An 18,639-nucleotide genomic window follows, 5' to 3' on the forward strand; every position below is an offset into this window, starting at 1 on the left:
CCCAACTGCACCCTCCTGCCGCCCCAGCCCTGGGTCACTGGTAACTCGCTCCCAGGGCAGGTCATTCAGCAGGAATTTTGGATGTTCACAGAACACAGACAGGATTGGTTCCCATATGGTTACAGAACTGCAGTAAAGTGGAACATTTTTCAGCTTGTGTGATTGGAGGATATCTGGATGCATATTATAAGACTGTCCTACATAAATGAGGAAAAGTTGAGGTGCCTTTATTATTCTTTTGTTCCATTCTTTGTTTCTATGGGGAATTTGCCAATGCAATATTACTGTCTTCCTTTCAAAGAAATAAAACTAAAACTAAAAAAAAAAAAAAAAAAAAAAGCAATGGCTGTTGAAAATAGCAATTTCAGTCCTAATAACCACTGGGAAGCATTTCTTGCTCAATTTATTCTACTTTTTCTACAGCAAGTTACAGTGGATCAATATATTTGATTTGGGGGAAATGAAGTAACAGCTGCCCAAATTGCGCTAGAGCACTCCTGAATTTTGAGGGTGTTCAAATCTGGAAGGCAGGTGCTAGATTCCCTTTCTGAATATTAGCTATATCTGGAAAAGAAAAGTCAATTTCTGCTTCCATGGCTCAGAGGTGTAAATCCTCCTACGTGCCTGGTACTGTATCTAAAGCTGCTCAGGTCCTAGTAGAGCCTCCCCTCCCTTACTTTTCCGTTTAAATTCTAGTGGGATCCACATACCTCCCTTGCTAGGCTTCAGATAGAGAGGTGCACTGTCCATTTAGTCCACCCAATTCTTTCTTTGGGGGAGAGCCCAGGGCTGGGGTGGCAGGAGGTGCGGGGGAGGGGGAGCCCAGGGCTGGGGCAGCAGGAGGTGCAGGTGGGGACCAGAGCTGGGGCAGCAGAGGGTGCAGGTGTGGGGGGGGAAGAGCCCAGGGCTGGGGCGGCAGGAGATGTGGATGGGGGCCAGAGCTGGGGCAGCAGGAGGTGCAGGTGGGGACCAGAGCTGGGGCAGCAGAGGGTGCGGGTGTGGGGGGGAAGAGCCCAGGGCTGGGGTGGCAGGAGATGTGGATGGGGGCCAGAGCTGGGGCAGCAGGAGGTGCAGGTGGGGACCAGAGCTGGGGCAGCAGAGGGTGCGGGTGTGGGGGGGAAGAGCCCAGGGCTGGGGCGGCAGGAGATGTGGATGGGGGGAGAGCCCAGGGCTGGGGCAGCAGGGGGGTGCAGATGGGGGCCAGAGCTGGGGCAGCAGGGGGTGTGGGCGGGGGAGAGTCCAGGGCTGGGGCAACACGGGGGTGCGGGGGGAGCGCTGGGGTGGGGGGGGGGCAGCAAAAAACCTAGAGCTGGCTCTGCCCCTACCATTCACAGCAAGCTGCAGCGTGAGGTTTCAGTTCCACACTCCTTCCCCCTCCCTTTCCTGTTAATTGCGGCTGAGGGAATGCTGGGAAATGTAGTTCTTTCCCTGCTCCAGGGCTGGCTCTATAGGCAGGGAGCTAACTAAGGAACTACAGCTCCCAGGGCCCCCTGTTGGTTCTCAGCTCCCATGCTGGATTCTTGCGCCCCTGCAAATTTGCCGCCCCAAGCAACTGCTTGCTTTGCTGGTGCCTAGAGCCGGCCCTGCAGGGAAGCACCGCTAATTGCATAGCACACTTTAGTATTACTGTGACAGCACTGAGTCTGAGCCCAAACCATAGTGGGAAGCTTGCACCTACTCCTTCCAGGCCCAGAGGTGAGAGTACTACTAATCAGTTCAAAGTTATACTAGGCACTTCACAGATCTACTATACCAGACCTCGTGGAATGATTCAGAACTCATCAGACTCTTCTGGTCACCTATTACTCTTATACCTGTAACTTAGCATTTGTGTGATCTACAGTGCAAAAGACAATTCCAGGATTTCCATTTGTTTTGCATTACTATAATTAGAGCTTCCAGATTATGGTTTAGATTCTAGATGAACAGCAGGGACTCTGGGGGTAGAAGAGAGTCAACTGGGACAGATACAGTAGAGAACTTATTTTTAAAGGAATAAGTGATTTTGGATGAAATGGGGTTGTGTTACACCATGCTATATCATATTATATAAAATATTATTAAAATACTATATATATAACATTATAGCTTCACTTAAAATATCAACTTTTACCACACTGCAGTGTTTTGACTCCACTGAAGAATTTCCTATAGTTAGAATGTAAAATATATACTGCAGCAAACTATTAAACTTCCACAGTAAAACAGTTGACTTTGAAAGCAACAACTGTAATGTTAAGTACTAGTTAGTATTAATAATGTGCAACTACTAAATATAAGAGTTTTTGGTTCCGTCTTTCCTTTACTCTCCAAATCTTTTCCAGCACAACAAGGCTTTCAGTACCTTGAACATATTGTTTGGCCTCCAGTGATGATGACCCTGAGAGCCAGTGCCAAGAAGAGGCCTACCAGGATGTGCTGTCAGGGGCCCCTTTTTTCATCTTTTTTCTTCTTCAACACATCTAGATGCTATTTCTTATGTAACTTTACTTATCTTTGAAACAAACCAACCCCATGCACAGCAAGTTCTGTGGCTGGCAGTTAGGAAGGCTGAAAGTGAAGATGCCAGAGTAGTTGGAAACCACCAAACTCTCTAGAAATCTGTATTTCATGAGGAAGAAAATTAGATATAAACAAAAGTTTAAACGCAGCATGGTAAAAATATTTATTGCATGGGGAATTCTGTCCTGCATATCCACTAAGAAGAAAATAATATTCCTTCCCTTTAATTAAACAATTTTAATTTCCAAGACTTCTATTTTAATAATAGGTCCCACAGCTTTTCTGTTTAGCACAGGAGACTGGCTACGCCAATTTACATTGGGATCACAAAATTTTCTTGATAGTGACTCTAAATGCCTTCTATTTGGGGAGGGATAGCTCAGTGGTTTGAGCATTGGCCTGCTAAACCCAGGGTTGTGAGTTCAATCCTTGAAGGGGCCATTAAGGGAACTGGGGTAAAAAACTGTCTGGGTTGGTCCTGCTTTGAGCAGGGGGTTGGACTAGATGATCTCCTGAGGTCCCTTCCAACCCTGATATTCTATGATGCTGTTGTTGTTTTTTAACTTCCCCATGGGCTAATGCGACCACATGTTATTCTATAAATATCACAGGTCTTGTGTTGTCAAGGTTGGAAGTACCACAAAGAAAAAGCATCAACATGATGGGAAAAGTGTGATTTTTCTGTTGCTTTAGCAACTTCTAGGCAACAGTTATAGAGGGAATCTCTCAAACGTGCTGAATTAGGCAACTATTCTTCTGGTTTCAAAAATCCTGATATTAATCAAACTCAGGTAAAAATGGAAGAAATAGCTATTTAGGTTTTTGAGTACTTAAACAAACAAAATGTCAGCCATACACAAAATCTTTTTCATGATGAGATTGTTCCAGAGTTTCTGACCTTTGGTAAAATATGTATAGAAGTCCAACCAAAATCTAGAATGTCTCCTCCCCACACTTAGGGCTAGTCTACACTGGCAATGCTAAAGTGCTGCCGCAGCAGCACTTTAACATGCCTTGTGTGGTCGCAGCACTGGGAGAGCTCTTTCATAGAATCATAGAATATCAGGGTTGGAAGGGACCTCAGGAGGTCATCTAGTCCAACCCCCTGCTCAAAGCAGGACCAATCCCCAGACAGTTTTTTACCCCAGTTCCCTAAATGGCCCCTTCAAGGATTGAACTCACAACCCTGGGTTTAGCAGGCCAATGCTCAAACCACTGAGCTATCCCTCCTGCTCAAATACTCTGAAGTTTGAGCTGCTGTCTTGAGGGAAAATCAATTTGGTATTCCTTAGCAGACATGTGTCTGTATCACAAAACTAACGTACAGAGCTCTCCCAGCACTCTAAAAAAACCCACCTCCACGAGGGGCGTAGTTCCCAGCGCTGGTGCACTGTCTACACTGGCGCTTTACAGTGCTGAAACTTGCTGCACTCAGAGGAGTGTTTTTTCACACCCTGAGCGAGAAAGTTGCAGCGCTGTAAATTGCCAGTGTAGACAAACCCTGAGTATTCTTCTTAATACCCTCTCTTGGGTTGCTATTAGGAATAAATGTTAGACAGGAGAGGATTTCAGAAAAACACTATTAAGACACGAATGTTGCAATCTATCAGTTCTGTAGTCCATACTTTTATAAAAGGGACTTTTGCTACTCCAGGTTTTTGTATTTCTTTCATAAAAAAAATTGATGTCAAGTAAACTTCAGTTTCAGACCAATAAATATCTGATGCTCTATGCAGTACCAAAGTGGTGATTAAGTGTCACTCCCCCTATCTTAGACTTTACATTTTTATCTAAATTACATAGAACAGAACAGAATGGCTCATGAAACCTTAATGGGGGAGCAGGTACCACATCTCCATAATAATGGCAGGAAAATCATTTTATTGCTATAGTTAAGGCAAAACTAGTTTTTTGTTAAAACATTTATTACAAACATTTCTTTCACCCTGTAGTAAAGTGATTAAGCTTAATGGATGAAATACTAATCTTTCACTTTAAGACTCCAGAGTTTGAGCTGCTGTCTTGAGGAAAAATCAGTTTGGTATTCCTTAGCCTACATGTGTCTGTATCACAAAACTAATGTACACAATTTTGACATAATTAGCAGTCTTTTTTTAAATAAGGCCCAGGAGCATGCTCTTATGGAAACAATCACCTTTCACTTCTTTACGGAAAGTCAGAGCTGAAACAGAGATACATTCTTGTTGCTGCATGCAACAGCAAAGATCCTACCTATTTTTAGTTCACTTTTTCACTAAGAAAACAGCTGGGAGCCTGATAAAAATACTTTGGTGACAAATTTAATGGTCTGAATTTTAAAGTTATTTTTAAACAAGATTCTAGTCATCTTTCAAAATAAGAAACATGGTTAAGCAGCACTTGGGTTACTGCCTGATAAGTCTCTGTGATCCAATCAGAGCAAAACTGGGAAACTTATCAACACCTCCTCTGATCCTCAAGTTGGTTGCAGGCCAGCTTTTTTCTTTGAATGAAAGCAGCTCTGCTTTGACCTGCCTTGTTTTCCTTTCTGCCCCCCCCCCCTTCCTTGTGCAATGCTCTGTATCAGCTATAGAATTAGTGATCTACCTGTGCTGAATACGCATTGTGAAGCAAACAGATGTGGAGATCACTGCTTCTGGAGACCGTTTGTGAAAGCTGGAAATTGCATTTGGTAATAAGCTGGGTGGGTCCTATGGTAGTTTGACTCCATCGAGCACGGGCAGAAAGTAAAGTGTTCTAGCAGAAATGGGGAAGGGTCAAGGATCTCCTCTATGAAAGCACTCTCTGAAAGAATGCAAAGGAATTCACAACTCACAATCTATTGAGGTTTATAAAAATATTAACGGCCCACATAATTTACATTAAGATCAGGATATTAGCATTAATCTTACATATATTGTTATCCTCTAATCTTCAAATCTGCATTCCAATCTACTGCTTTAAAAGTGAACATTTTAGTGACATGTTCATCTGATAGAATATGCTCATGATTGTTACACAGATTTTGCTTTTACTAATAACTTCACTTACTGATACATCAGGTTACATACACCGTACATCTAATTTCTGCAGCCAGTGATGTTACCCACAGGAATAATGATTATATAAGAATATATTGCTACTTTGAATTCATTTGATATCTTATACCCATACATTTCAAAGCACTTTGCAAATATGAACCTCAACACCTTTGTGTGGTAGGGAAGTATTATGCCCATTTTACAGATTGGGAAATTAAGGCACAAAGAGGTTAACTGGATTACCCAAGTTCCCACAGGAAGTCTGTGGCAGAGCCAGGAATAGAACTCATCTTGTGCCTTAGCCACAAGTCTATCCTTCCTTCCTATTGCACATAAATATGTACAGTACTAAGGCACAGTAGGAAAGAAAAATTCCAGTTCTCATATTGTACTAGAGAACTAGGTAAAATAAAGACCAGATCATTGCTGAGACTCAAGCCTGAGGATAAAGTATCAAGAACCAAGTAAACTACTATATTCATAGTTTGTTATAAAATTACCATAGGCAGAAAGTTGCCTTGGCAGTCACTAATTTTGCAGATGCCTAGAGTACCGTCTTAAAAGTGTTCTTCAAAGATTTTGGAATGTCTATACAGGAATAGTTGAAGTTCAGTTGTGGAAGCTTGATAGTTAGTAAGTTAGATAGGTACTGCATTCCACATACTGTCTTCAGTAATTTCACAAATACTTACTGTCAGCATTTACAATACATGAAGAGGAATAGTAAATTAACTCCAGTTGCCAGGATTTTAAGTGTACATGATTATATAGTGATCACTTTTCAGTTCAGAAAATGATCTAATTTGAATAATTTTTACACAAGTTGCTATAAAAATGCTGCAGTACTGACAGGCCACATGATCAGGGCTAGATATAGCTCACCGCAGGGATACGCCCCTTTGATATGCCCTCCCACATGACCCAAAGCCCTTACCCTCCTCCAACTGCAGCAGCCTTGGTAAAAATAGCTCTTTGCTGAATTTTGCTTTGCCTGTAGTTTACATAAGCACTCTGGGGGAAGGGGACCCTTGCAGTGGATCTAAGGTACTCAACAGCCTAGTAGAAAATTTCTTGGGTGGCTGGTGCATTTTGAATACAAATTATAGAGCAAGACTGTTGGATTTGGCCTTAGATGTGCATACCTTTTTGCAATATTAGTGTATCATACACATAGGTTTTATAGTAACTGTAATTATTCATTTTCATGCAATTCAGATAAAAAAAATCAATTTATACGTTTATTGGTTTATATTACACATTGTGTTTTGAATCCCAGTAGCCATCAATTCAGATGCTGCCCACAAAACACTGAAATGGGTAACATAAATCACGCTTATTTAAAAATTAGCTATCAAATGTTTTCTTTACCAGCTAATGATTTATCTAAGATTAATTTAGACACATATTATAAATAGTATTTTTCAATTATTTTTTTAACCTGATGAAAATGTTTTTTCTCATGCAGAAGAGAATACAGTATATGGCATTACAAAACAGTTTTTTATATTTCATACAATATAGGTCTGATAAACTTATCACACTTCATTTTAGTCATGTTGTTTCCTTTTTTTTTTTTTAAAGCAGATCTGTTCTTTCTTTTTCCCCATCCCTCTGGTTTTCATCCCTGCCTGCTCCTCCAAGCGTCCCACCTTTTGCACACCCCATTTTACACCCTTATTTCCACTACCACAAAAATGTCGTATCAGCCTCTCCCACATAGCCACTAGATGCACCTCCTTCAAAAGCCTGTTAGTACAGCTCCTAGACCTGCCACAGAAAGTGTTACACAACAATGGAAGTGCTCTCTCACCCTGGGGACCCCGTGTGCTGCATCTGCAGTGCTCCCAGCCCAGGGAAAGATTGGGAATCGAACCTGGCTCTATCACATGGCACTACAAAGCACTGCCAACTGGCCTGGCCTAGATTCATGTTTCTGTCAGAAATTTTCTATTGCATTTTACCTTTTGGAATACTTTCAGTTTTATTCTATTTTTTTAAACAAATATTTTATGAGGTTTTGCTGGCTCTCTCTCTTTAGGTGTTGGTTTGATAAATGAATTCCTTCAATTGTCTTCCTCACTCTCATAATGTTCCTTCTGTATCAGCACACCAAAAGTAACAAGAGCTCTCACAGAAGCTCTATATATTCTACAAGGTGTAGTGCTCCCTGAGAGGGAACATCAGAAATGACCGATTCAAAGTCAGGCAAAAATTTCTTAGCAGCTATTCATAAACAATGTCAAGTAAACTGTAAAATTCTAAAAATATCACCGTCACACACCTGTTCCACATTTGCTGCTGTCAGAGTGCTTTGTAAAAACATACCACTTCAGTATGCTATTTCCTGTCAGAGCAGCATTTGCTCTGGGCCTTTCACAAAACCACCCAGTCCTAAATGGAGAAACTCCCTTGCAGGTCCCCTGTATGAAAAGCTGATTGTTCCAGCCAATAGAATTCTGCAGTTAACATCAGCTGTCATGACACTTTAATCATAGTGGAGTCAACTAGCCTATCATCAAATCCACTCAGCAAATACGAGACTGGCTGTTACAAAGGTAATGCAAAAATGACGCAGTCAACTCTGCACTCATTTTTTGCTTCCTCAAGCATTTATTTATAACTTATAACTACATTTTTGCCTACAGATTTTCTTTGCAACAGATGTTGCCTTAGTACACAGCTGCAGAGAGACTTTCCTTTTTTAAAATTTCTCCTCTTGTGCTGAAATGCCACTCCCCCCCCCCCCACATCACAACTCGAAACAACCTCACACAAGGGTTTTAGTTATACAAAAAGAGTTGGTGAGAGAGAAGGGGGGGAGTGAAAATTAATGATTAGGAAGCAATATTAAAGAAAGTTAGAATAGCCTCATTTTGATTTATTTTAACACTCAAGGGAGCTGTGGTTTTACGCAGGAATGGAAACGAAAGTCCAATACAGTTTTTAAAAAGAAATTTTGGACAATTTACATTTCCAATTATTATTGAAAATGAAAGCAAATTAAATTATGCACTAAGAGAGTTTTATTGATTTTCTCAGCTTTTTTTACACTATTAAAAGTTAACAGAAGCAAAACAAATTATTGAAACATACTGGTACCTCAAAAGCAAGCAACTAAACACTGTATACAGTTTATAGAAACACAACCACTTCCCTCCACTTAACCCTCTGACATGTCATCCTAAGTAAATCCATTCCAGCACAGACTGAACAAAAGTTTTCTTTTACAAACAGAGGAAGCAAATTAAAGGAAATTTTTAGCACAGAAAAATAAAAATTAATATTTTAAAAATTATAAAAATAACCTATTTTCTTATTGGTTCAAATTTTATTTTAAATGGCTGTTTCTTTTAAACAGAATATAATTTTCGCCAAATACCCAACTGCAGAGAAAAGTTAATTCCCCCCTCCCCCCCCCCAAGTTATACAGATGCTAATGCATGTTCTTTGGAGGGCAAACTTTACAGCATTCAGCTTATGGAAGACATATTTCACCTATAATGTTACAGATTACTCTGTGTACATTTGATTTATTCAGAACATTGCTTTCATGTCTTTTAAATCAACATTTTAAAAATGTATTTGGTGTCAGGAGGACATAAATTTGATGCTCATGAAAAGGAAAGACTAATAACATCTGTTAGAGCTAAGTATAGTGATGGCAAGCACTATGAAATTCCCCCACTTAGCTCTATCAACATGTCTCAAATCTGTGTATGGCACATGGCTACTTTTTGACCCTTAAGCTTTTCTTGTGATGAAAATGTCAATTATGCCATTTTATTGCCAATTGTAGCCTGGTACTATGATGAGGTACCTAGTACAGGGCCAGAATCACAAAACTCAACTAACTTCTCCTGGTGACGTAAACTAGGATTTTAAAAACACGAAACGCTTTTACACCAGCTCAACACATGCACAGCCCACCTGGTCAACAAATTCTTTAAAAGTTAAACTGCTACTTAAAATAGTTACTAAAATCTAAAGATGATAAAGCCTAATTCATCCTGAGTCTAAGTTTACTGACTTTTAATAAAGTTACAAGGATGAATTCAGCCCATTAAATCTTTATTAAGTTTTACAATCATAAAACAAAAGAATTAAGTAGTACAATGTTTGATAAACAAGAGTTTTGCTTTATATTGTACAACTAAAAATGCAACATGAATTTCAGGAAGAATTTATTTTGAGTCAATTCTCGGGCAATACTGATTAACTATTTAGTAAGAACTTGAAATACATCCATCAAATCACACATTAATGGATTATTCTTATAAGTATTGGACATTATAGTTAAACTGAAAATAGCCAATAAAGCCTCTAATCTTCACAATTTATTGTCAACCTGTCAAGAGTTTTATACCATCTCTCACTGACCCCCAAATGAATTTTATCTGCGCTGACAAGTTATGAATTTAAATTCTTCTCATATGGCCATCGAGTAAATCTGTCTTGATTGCAAGTTAAAAAAATACTGGCTTTGCAAAAAAGAAAACATTGTCTAACTGAAATGTGCTTGCCTAAAAAAAAGAGAAATTTGTCTTTAAGTTCAACCCTCTACCCCCTCACTCCCCTGTATAATTACTAGCACTTTGGTAATACTGTATATTCCATTGGTTTATATTCTGTAGCTGAGTTTGCATCTATGTATTATTAAGGTGCTCTCTTCACAAAAGCCACAAAGGCCAATCTGAAATCTGCCACTCTCTCCAAAAGAGTCTAAGCTATAAAACCATAAACAGACATTGAAAACAAATTTACAAAATTGTCTTCCCATCCTATTACTCTCATGTTGATAATTTATGGAACAACAAAGCAAACTTTGGGGAAGCAAAGCATTTCAACTAAAATACAAAAGCCAGCTAAATTTAAACCATAAACTTTGACCCATTTTCTAGCTTCTTTTGTACGAAACTTCAAAAAGTCTCAGTAAATTTGAAAGGGCAGATTTGTACAGTCCAATTCACCAAATGCTACCAAAACACATGGTTCATTGTAGATATAGGTTTGTGTGGGAAATGTATGCAGTAAAATTTTTCAAATATTAATACTGTATCAGAGCAACTCCACACACCAATAATGCATACTGTACGTTTGCTTTAAAAGTTTAGCTCCAGATTTTTTCTGTCTGAAATAGAAGTCGCAAGTGTTTATTCATATGTTGTCATTCATCTGTACTATTCATACTCATTAGAACACTGCAAACCATGTAGTGATGTAACCGTAATATTCTTTATCAAACAATGAAATTTGCCATTTTTACCATGAAACTCTACCATCTTCATCAATGACTCATGGAAGTCTTTAAATATATATTTCTAAATACCTAATTGTACTATTTTAACACCATGTTAATTTTATGGACATATGCAAGGTCATGAAGAAAAACGGGTATATAACAATTTCACTTTAGTCTGTAGAATGTTAAAATCCAAGTGAATTACTTTCAGTACTGTATCATTTAATTGGCTATTTTCTGTAGGTTGTATCTGTTTTCAAAATTAAAATGTAGTGCTTACTCATATGAGATCCCATTCTTTCATAACATCAACTTTGATTTTAAAGTAGCCTATTAAAAGTAAAAAGTGTTAGATACAGAACATATGCTGAGCAAATGATCTTCCAGATTCACATCAATGTATATATTCTTTAGCAGCCCAAAATTTTATTGTGCTTGTCACTTCAGCATACATGTCACCAGCTGACTCCTTGCGCCTTTGCCATTCAAAACAATCTTGAATGTACTTCTTTCTTTTACAAGGGAGAAAGTCTTTTAGAAGGGAGAAAGTTATTTGAACAAAACACTTATGGCTCTACCTAGCCCTAAAACAAAATGCAATTTTACTAGAGAATTTTATTTGAAAACCTGTTTTATTCAAGTAAACACGTTTTTTTTTAAACGTACACATGCAACTGCACACCTATTCTGTTAACTCAGTTGCCATGACTTTGCATACATATTAGATATTTGAACATGCAACTGGATATGTAGGCATGACTACCTGCATGAGCAAATGCACTATTTGCATGTGAAATCAATAGAACCTACAGCTAAAATGAATGCTCATTTTTTGAAAATCAGGCACTAAGCATTTTGATGATAGCTCATCCTTAAACCTTAAAAGGCACTGGGGATTATTCAGTGTTAACACTTTGGACAATCCAGTTTCCAGTTGCAAAGTGCTGCAAAGGTGTGCTATGAGCAGGAAAAAGGGAGGATCTGCTTGGAAGCAGGGCCAGGTTGGGTCTCTAAAAAGGAGCCAGTTCCAACCCGATCTCTTTGTCCCCTCTCTCCAAGGAGCATGCTTCACAGTGCAGGTAGACAGACATGCTATTTCTGCTTGAGATATCACACTAAAAACAGCAGTGTGGTTGCAGAGACATGGGCAGCGGCTTGGGCTAGCCACCCATGTATGTACCCAGGGGGTCGGGCAGCCAGCCCAACCTGCCACCCTGAAGTTTGTTTGGGGATTTGGACCACTACTTTCTAAGCAATGAACAGGGGTAGGGATGGGGCTCCAGTCACCAATTATCCATCTGTGGTGGTGATCATCTGCGGTGGATGAGGTAGGATGGCCTTGTGGTTAAGGCACTGGATTATCAATCAAGAGTTTGGGCTTTATTCCCAAATTCCACACAGACTCCCTGCGTGGCCTCGGACAAGTCACAATCTTTTTGCTTCAGTATTCCATCTGTAAAATGGGGATAATAATATTTCCCAACCACCCAGTGATGTTGTAAGGATATATTCATTCATGTCTGAATAGGGGCCATAGAGCCTCTGTCCTGTTTGAAAGAATATTGAATGTGACACATCATAAGTAGCTCACAGAACTGTGTCAAGGGATGGGACTCAGCCACCAAATCAAAATGGTACTAAACAAAGAGATTAAGTTAAAAATAGAGCCATTTTAATAAATACTAGGAAAAGGAAGCAAGACTAACACAAAGGTGGCCCCATTAAGCCAGGTATTGCCTGTAAAGGACTGACTTTCAGCAAGGAGACCCACTGTTTATTGGCAAGAGTGAGAGAGAAGCTTGTAGTGCAGTTACTGTGGAGGAGGATTATCAAGTAGTAAACTTGGGGGTCTTAACTGCCTACCCTTCACTAATGGACAGACTCACAGAAAACACACACAATAAAAACATAGATTAAAAATAAAAAGAGTCCCAACACCGTGACAAATTAAAAATAAAACCCTCATACATCCGTGCCTGCTGGCTTTTTATCAGCTCGTGCTATTATGCAGAGTTATTATACTGCACTCTTCCTGCTAAAGCAGTTAAAAACAAATGAATTTTTAAAAATTATTATTTATAAAATTCTCCTGGAGTTGCCTGGCTCATTTTCAGGCCATCAAAGTAGCTCTGCTGGTGTTGAATTACAAGAAACGTGTTCTACTGTACCTACCCTGGCAACCTCCTCTAGCTTTCTCCTTCTCTGAAATGGCAGACAGCAGCAGAAGAAAACATAGCAAGGCATTCAAGCAGGAAATAGCGTGAGAACAGGCTCTCTCACGCTACTTCCAGCCCTTCCTGATGTTGGAGGAGTGTGAAATGGCTTGCGAATAGCTTCTCTCACACTATTTCCTTTTCCACTCCAGTCAAAACTAGGAAGTGTCAGCTAAGAGATGAGCACAAAAAGCACAGTATTAAAATCAACCAAAAATCAAATTGTAAACAAGGTACCCTAGGCAAGCCAAAGCTAATTAAACCAGAAATTCAAATGTTTGGGAGCACAGTTCACTGCTTAGAATTGTGTAAGGTCACTAGGAAAGTTCTATTCCCAAGCTCTGCCTCTCACTTGCTATAGGCCTGACCCAAAGACCACTGCAGTCAGTCAGTCATTCCATGGATTTCAATGGGCTTTGGATTAGGCATTATGGGATCCTGAGCAAGTCATTTAAATCCTTTGTGCCTTAACTGGCCATAGGGTGACCAGATGTCCTGATTTTATAGGGACAATCCTGATATTTGGGCCTTTTTCTTATATAGGCTCCTATTATCCCCACCCCCTGTCCCGATTTCTCACACTTGCTATCTGGTCAGCCTAACTGACCCTGTAAAAGGGGAACACAAGTTATTGTTCCTATCCTCTCTAGGGTGTTTGTGAGGCTAAAAAAGAGAGGTCCTTGGATGAAAGACGTTGTACAAGTTCTATATGCATCCGAAGAAGTGGGTTGTAGCCCACGAAAGCTTATGCTCTAATAAATTTGTTAGTCTCTAAGGTGCCACAAGTACTCCTGTTATTTTTGTTGTACAAGTGCTAATTATTATATTACTATAAAAGAGCTCATCATGTCTGTTCTCATTTATAAAATGGTTCACCCATCTCCAGTCATAAATGAAGCTTCTCTGACTGACATCAGCTCTAAGAGTTCATTATCGGGTACAGTTTTAAAAGACTCCCTGAGCATGATCCAAGTAGCCATTAAAATGGTCACCAGACTGGATGGAGTCTGGGACTAGAGTTTGAAAAACCTTCCCCAATTACCTCAAAGAATCAGAAGTCCTGGCAGATCTATGAAGTAGCTTGTGGTTTAGCTGCTGCAGGGGCTATTTCTAGTATTACACATACAAAAACTAGGCTAAAAGAATATTATGAAAGTTGCAAAGTCAAGCACTCAAAAGCTAGGAAATGAAAGAATTATGGTTGCCAATGCAACCCTAATTTGGCCCCCTTGTATATATGTGTTATGATATAGTCATTAATTACACGATCGCATAATATTTTTTCACAGGACCCTGCCTCATTCGGTGCACAGGACAGATGGTGCTCACTTCATGAGCATCGATTCAATACTTTGTTTTTTCCTCATTGTTCAATGTGTGGTTATATTTACTGCACACTTTTCAAACCCGGCTGCACTGAAAACAGAATTAATTTCCTCATGAGCTTTTCTATGGTGCTCATCACTAAGTCCATCACAAACATTAAAAAAAATATTTTCACAACACTCCTGTGACATGAGTGGACATTATTAATCCCATTTTACAGATGGTGAACTGAGGCATGGAGCGATTAAGGTCAAAACTATCCACTAATTTTGAGTGCCCAATTTGAGATGCCCAGGAAGTGTTTTTTCAGAGTACTTAATGTTATATAGAACTTTATACGTTCAAAGCACAGCTCCCATTACTTCAGTTGCATCTATGAGCACTCAGCAAATGAGACCCCAGGGTCTCTAGTTGGGGATCCAGAAAATAGAACACAATTAGTGATCACGTGTGAAAAGTTTAGCTTAAGTGACTTGACTAGCATCACAGAGGCTATGGTTATGTTCACACTTAAAATGCGACAGCAGCATGAGCTGTGCTGCTGTAGCACTTCCGTGTGTGTAGACACTCCCCACAGTGACCATCGCTGTAGTTAATCCACCTCCCTGAGAGGTAGTAGCTAGATCAACAGTATTCTTCCATCACACTAGAACTGTCTAGACTGGGACTTAGCATAGCTACATCTCTCAAAGGTGTGGATTTTTCACATTCTTGAGAGACAAACAGCTTGTCTACACTGACAATTTACAGCACTGTAACTTTCTCGCTCGGGGTGTGAAAAACCACCCCTCTGAGTGCAGCAAGTTTCAGTGCTGTAAAGCGCCAGTTTAGACAGTGCACCTCCCAGCCCACCGTGGAGGTAGTTTTTTTAGAGCACTGGGAGAGCTCTCTCCCAGCGCTCTGCTGCGACTACACAAGCCACATTAAAGCGCTGCCGCGGCAGCACTTTAACATTGCCAGTGTAGACTAGCCCATAGTTATGCCAGTGTAAGTTTTCAATGAAGACCAATCCTGTGTCTTCACTGCAGATTTATCTTGAATTATCTACACTCAAATGAATGTCGCTTGAGTTAGCCTAGCTTGCGTTAGTGGCCACATTGCAAGTAACACTTGGCTGCACAGAGTGGACTGGATTACCGCACAGAATGATTCTATTAGCAACACAGAGTGATTGCATTAAGCAGCTGACAAGTTGTGCCAACTAGCTCAGCGTTTCTCAAATGCGGCCACTACGAGTTTTTCTTGTGGCCACAACCTCCTGGGCAGTGACTTTGGGGGGGGAGGGGGCAGTGGACCCTCCTCCAGGGCCACCAGCACGGGTTGGACCCTGACCCCTCGTGGAGCCACAAGCACCAGAGGAGTAGGTAGCCAGTGAGTTCCCACCTTTACAGGGGCAGTGAGGCTCCAGCTTTGGGCTTCAGCCCTGGGGTGGCAGGCGGAAGACTTCAGTCAAGGGGCTTTACCCCAGCCACGTGGCAGCAGGTGCTGTCAATTGGCTCACCACCACCCCTGCATCGCCACTGGCCCTAGCTGTCTCCCTACCCACCTCCCCATCCAGGGCTTAATTTGTCCCCTGGCTTTCCAGGGTTGAGTAAGACTGCTGTAAAAATTGATATTTGTATGTTTGTCAATATCACCTTTCACAGCCTCCCAGCTAGCTAGTAAGTCTGTGAAAAGTGATATTAACAAATATCACTTTTCACAGAAGCAGACGTACTAGCTAGCAAGTCTTTAAAAAAGAAACCAAAAAAGCAAAAGCAGCAACAAAAAAAGGACAAGAATGTGCAAAGCACCTTATTTGTGTTTGTATTCTGTTTAGATCCAGTAAAGAATACAGACAATTGTACATTATGTTTATTATTGAGCCTGCAAAAAGAAACTCTATGTAAATAAATTTGGACATGTATATTTATTTGTTTTTCCTAAAGTTAATTAAGTATTTTAGCAAAAATTGTCAGAGTGGCCACCAACAAGAGCTGGTGGCTGCACTCTGAGGCCACCAAAAAAATTGTTGTGAGAACCCCTGAACTAGCTAGCTGTGGCCTATACCTCCTGATGGGCCAGGCAACACAACATTCAAGCTAAGGGTATTTGTGCGTGCATGGGACTCAAGTTAGGATATCAGCATAGGGTTGCCAGGTGTCCAGTCGAAAAGGGAACCTGGCAGTGTCCGGTCAGATGTACTGACCAAACATTAAAAGTCCGGTTACTGCAGGGGGTGAGGAGGGAAGGAAGTCGCCCAGCCCTGAAGTGGTTGCTCCTGTGGCAGCATGGATGCATTGGCTTTGGCCACAGGTGGCCCCTTCAAGGAGCATGGTTTGCAGGGCTGCAGCGGAGGACAGAGTGTGGGGGCCCATGGTGAGCTGGGTAAGGGGCTCCCAGTGGGCATGGAATGTTCCCCAGGAGGGGAGGAACACAAGCTGCTCCACCAGCTAGCGCTTCCCCCGTCCACGCTCTCAGGCAGCTCCGGGGCAGGGAGGACTCAAGCAGGCAGGGAAGGGGGCTGCGGGGCAGGTAGCACAGAGAGATGCGGGAGGCAGCTAGGCAGGAGAGCCATGTCCTAGCTTGTCAGTGGGGCTGCCTGGCTGCTCCCATGCAGCCACAGGGCTCTTCTGATTTGCGCTCCCAGGCAGCCTGCTGGAGCTGGGGTTTGCAAGTCCCTGAGGAATGCTCACGCTGGAGCTGAGGGGGGAGAGCAGCAAGCGATGGGAGGAGGCTGGGAGAGGAGTAAGTGGGGCGTTGGGGGGAAAAGTCAGGGCAGGGGCGGGGCTGGTTTTCAGACTCCATGTCAGCAGAGAGGAATTGAGAGCACAGGAGAGACGGTCTCCCTGCTCTCAGTTCGGGTGCCTGAATCTCACATAGCCAATAGCAGCCCAGAGGGGCAATTGCTCAGCTCTACACTGACAAATGCCCAGTGCAGAGGGAATCTTGAGGGAATTTAGCTGCTGAAATCTGAGAAGTCTACTGAGTGCAGTAGAACCTCAGAGTTATGAACTGACTGGTCAACCACACACCTCATTTGGAACCAGAAGTACACAATCAGGCAGCAGCAGAAACAAGCAAACAAACAAAAAGCAAATACAATACAGTACTGTGTTAAATGTAAACTACTACAAAATAAAGGGAAAGTTTAAAAAAGATTTGACAAGGTAAGGAAACTGTTTCTGTGCTTGCTTCATTAAAATTAAGATGGTTAAAAGTAGCAATTTTTCTTCTGCATAGTAAAGTTTCAAAGCTGTATTAAGTCAATGTTCAGTTGTAAACTTTTGAAAGAACAACCATAAAATTTTGTTCAGAATTACAAAGATTTCAGAGTTACGAACAACCTCCATTCCTGAGGTGTTCGTAACTCTGAGGTGCTACTGTATGTGCAAACTGTGTTTTTTCAAAGACTTATGCCTTGGCCAAGTTTGGGCAGATTTCACACAGACTCCAAAAGTCATATCCCTGACAAAGGCCATCTCAAACAAATTTGAAGTCCCTGCTGTAAAGCATGGGGGTGGCTAGAACTTTTCAAAAAACCCCAACTTTTTAATTTGGGCAAAACAATGCATTTTCCCCTAGTCTTGCTCTTGGAAATGGCTGAACGTATTGGATCAAATTTTCCCCAAAAAAATTCAGCCTGAGGCAGACACTTGGCATGCAAAATTTCATACCAAATTATTAAAGTTTGGCAAAGTTATAAGCAACTGAAAACATGGTCTTAGCATGGGAAGTATCTGACAACTTCAGTAACAACTGGTTTTAACAGCCCCACCTATAATAGCTGAGCCCTAAAACATTAAAATGATTATTCAGATTAGTTTTAGGATTGTGTGGGATAAGATTGCATTTGACTAAAAACATTTGCTATGTATACGGCACATTTTCTGAAGTGGGTTTAAAAAAATGTTAACAATCTGTGTGGACAACTTGATTAGTCAAAAGTCTCCCCATGAAAAAATGGTAGCAATTACTGTAGTTTGATCCTTGAGCTCCTAGACCATAAATTAACATCTTAATACATTCCTTTTTTATATATATTTAGATTCTTAATGTTTCCTATTGTATCCAGTTTCACAAAGTAGAATATTAACTCATTCACAAATTACAGCAAAATTAATGGCCCTGCTGAATTAACTTGATACACTTGTGCTCTGGAACCATGTGGTTTTGGTAGTATATTTAAGACAACAATCAGTGCAATTTGTATTTTCTGATAACAAGACAGCCCTCCAAATGAGATGATGCCCCTTAATGGATATATTCCTTATAAATATTACACAAACTGCAAGTTAGATCGATGTAAAGACTGCCTTGATAATTAGTGAAAGGAAGCAGTCTGATTAATCAAGAGCCC

The 18,639-nt window shown here is 40.8% G+C and overlaps 1 protein-coding gene across 4 annotated transcripts in view; it reads right to left on the minus strand.

Annotated features, from left to right (window-relative positions):
* GNAS (GNAS complex locus) overlaps window positions 1–18,639 on the minus strand; it is a 146,230-nt gene that overhangs the window by 35,062 nt on the left and 92,529 nt on the right. The window contains exon 1 of one of the 4 annotated variants that reach the window (XM_065414881.1): window positions 7,804–7,927. The exons of the other annotated variants lie outside the window; for them this stretch is intronic. Coding sequence (XP_065270953.1) covers window positions 7,804–7,814 — 11 coding nt within the window. The 5' untranslated portion in view covers window positions 7,815–7,927. Of the gene's footprint in view, window positions 1–7,803; window positions 7,928–18,639 lie in introns of those variants that run through there. 4 annotated transcript variants of the gene reach the window in all.

Source organism: Emys orbicularis, chromosome 12, assembly GCF_028017835.1.
Source record: "Emys orbicularis isolate rEmyOrb1 chromosome 12, rEmyOrb1.hap1, whole genome shotgun sequence".
In the NCBI taxonomy this organism is placed as follows: Eukaryota; Metazoa; Chordata; order Testudines; family Emydidae; genus Emys; species Emys orbicularis.